The sequence below is a fragment of the Myotis brandtii genome, unplaced genomic scaffold (assembly GCF_000412655.1).
Source record: "Myotis brandtii unplaced genomic scaffold, ASM41265v1 scaffold14, whole genome shotgun sequence".
In the NCBI taxonomy this organism is placed as follows: domain Eukaryota; kingdom Metazoa; phylum Chordata; class Mammalia; order Chiroptera; family Vespertilionidae; genus Myotis; species Myotis brandtii.
Window position 1 is genome coordinate 3,293,094 of NW_005354999.1, and position 2,326 is coordinate 3,295,419.

The 2,326-nt window shown below is 43.9% G+C and overlaps 1 protein-coding gene and 1 long non-coding RNA gene across 2 annotated transcripts in view; both read right to left on the minus strand.

Annotated features, from left to right (window-relative positions):
- The window catches only part of LOC102255039 (chromosome unknown open reading frame, human C4orf27), a 25,723-nt gene extending 23,723 nt beyond the window's left edge, over window positions 1-2,000 (minus strand). The window contains exon 1 of the mRNA XM_005860785.2: window positions 1,801-2,000. Within this exon, the coding sequence (XP_005860847.1) occupies window positions 1,801-1,845 (45 nt within the window). The 5' untranslated portion in view covers window positions 1,846-2,000. The remainder of the gene's footprint in view (window positions 1-1,800) is intronic.
- On the minus strand, window positions 407-1,333 carry LOC106725160. Its single transcript, XR_001361031.1, has 2 exons — window positions 1,238-1,333; window positions 407-549 (listed from the first exon to the last, which is right to left on the minus strand). It is a non-coding gene; the product is annotated as an uncharacterized LOC106725160 (long non-coding RNA).
- Window positions 2,001-2,326: the final 326 nt, after the last annotated feature.

A 2,326-nucleotide genomic window follows, 5' to 3' on the forward strand; every position in this document is an offset into this window, starting at 1 on the left:
AATGACACATTTAGTAATGTCTGGAGAGGTTTTTGGAGAGGTGCTACTAACATTTAGTGGGATAGAGGCCAGGGATACTGCTAATATCCTATAATGCACAGAATGGGCTTCCTTAACAAACACTTAAATGGCCCAAAATGTCCATAGTGCCAAGGTTGAAAAATTTTAACCTTAAATGCTTCTCATACTTATATTCTTCAATTTTCCCAGTAGACTCAAGTTTATTGATGCTACTTTAGGTAGCATCAAAGCCTACAAAGATGACACATACCAGAATGTTCTTGATACCACTGTTTCTAAGAGCAGAACGCAGAGAATAAATGAAAATGCCTACTGACAGGAGAAGGGATAGTTACAGAATTTCCAACAATGTAGTATTACACTTTGTGAAAATGAAATAGAAGTACACACAATATGAATTAGTCTTCATAATAGAATGTTGAGTGAAACAAAAAGTCCTTGAAGATTATATGCAGCATCACAGCCTTTTTGTGAAGTTCAAAAACAATAAATAAATGTTGTTTAGGCATACACTCATAGCTGATAAAGCTGTAAGAAGAAGTCAAGGGAAAACATAAAATTCAGGATGGTAGCTACATCGAATGTGGGTGATAGGAAGTTAGAGGGTAGGTGAGGAAAACAAGTAGATGTAGAGTTACTGTCAATGTTTCAGTTCTCAGGTTGGGCAGTGGGTTTACAGGTGTTTGTTATATTCATTAAATAAACAAGGTAAAAGAGCCAAGGATTATAATGTGCCTGAGGTCCTAACGAATTAAATTTAACAAAAAAGGTGCTGAAATATGAATCCAAAAATGGATGATAACAGCAAACAACTAATAAAGATAATAATAATAAAAACAACACATAATAAAAAAAAAGTAGTTATTATGCACTTACTATGGGCCAGGCCACTGTTCTAATAAGGATTTTCTATGGATTAACTCATTTAATCTTCACAACTACCTTATGAGCAAGATATTATCCACATTTTACAGATGAGGAGACTGAAGTAATTACCCCTAGGGCCCTGGGTATAAAATGAAAGAACAGGGATTTATTTAAACCCAGACGGGCTGGCTCCTGAGCACAGCACTTTATACTGCTTCTCCAACTGCAAATACAACAGTTGGAACATACCTAGTTCTGACCTATCCTCCCTTCTGTTTTAATAACCATCTTTGGTTCAAAGACTGGCTCAGACTTAAGTTGTTAGAAAGAAAAGCCTCAGTCTATCTACCTTGCTGAAAGGCAGTTTTGCATAATGGTGACCTGGTGAGGTGACCTGGGTTGACGGACACCTGACTTCTGATTTCCAGCTCGGTCACCCTGGGCAAGTTACCTAACCTCTCTCTGTGCCTTGTTTACTCATTTACAAACAGGGCCTATGTAGTACTCCACCTGCATCATAGGGTTGTTATGCTCGTAAGTTACTTATAAAAATACACAGAAAAGTCTTAGCAGGTATTATATAGATGCTGGCAATTATTGTTAGCTGTAGTCTCTATAGAGTCATCTTTATTTTTGTTATTTCGTTTCTAACACTATCACTCTGTCAAAGCGGTCCACTGACCAAAAGGAGATAAGGATTTTTAAAAAATTTTTTAGCAGCTCTGCCTTACAGCACACACCAATTCAGCACCTCCACATCCCCAGTAACTAGAATTTAGGACAGCTGTGCCCTTCAGAGGCTGCGCTGATGCTTTGCCCTTGTGCTCCTAGAAAGCATGAAGGCCAAGATCATGGCCCCCCCCAGACCCCCCCTCCCGTGCCTTTGGGATCAGGTCCCCCTTACTTCCCCACCTCCCAGGCTCCAGCCTGGCGGAACTCTCCGCGGTGCCCAAACATCCTCTGCACCGATTTCTTAGCCCTTGTTTCTCTTCTCCGCCTTCACGAACGCTTTCGCACTGGTGAGCTGCCCTAAAAGACTTCCTTCACAGTTCCCAGGGACTGGTTAAAATCCCCCTTCCATGTTCCCACAGCACTCGCTACACATTTTTGTTACAAAGCCAACAAAAGCGTTACGGCAACGCGTTATCTTCGCTGGTGCCCCGCCTCCCGAGGCTGGGGGCTCCACGAGGGGCAGGACTCATCTGGAACCCGCGGCGCCCGCACAGCGCCTGCCTTGCGCCCGGCCTCCGATCAATTTGGCTGGTTGAATGAATGAATGAACTGTTGGTTGCCCGCGCCGGGAGAGAGAAGATGCCGAGGCGCTACGTCTCTGGCCCCAAAACCAGCAGAACTCTGGGAAAGAGCGGCCCCCGACCTCGCGCACACGGCCGGCGCTCGGTGGTCACTGGGTAAGTGCGATGCGCAGCCCCTGAGCCCC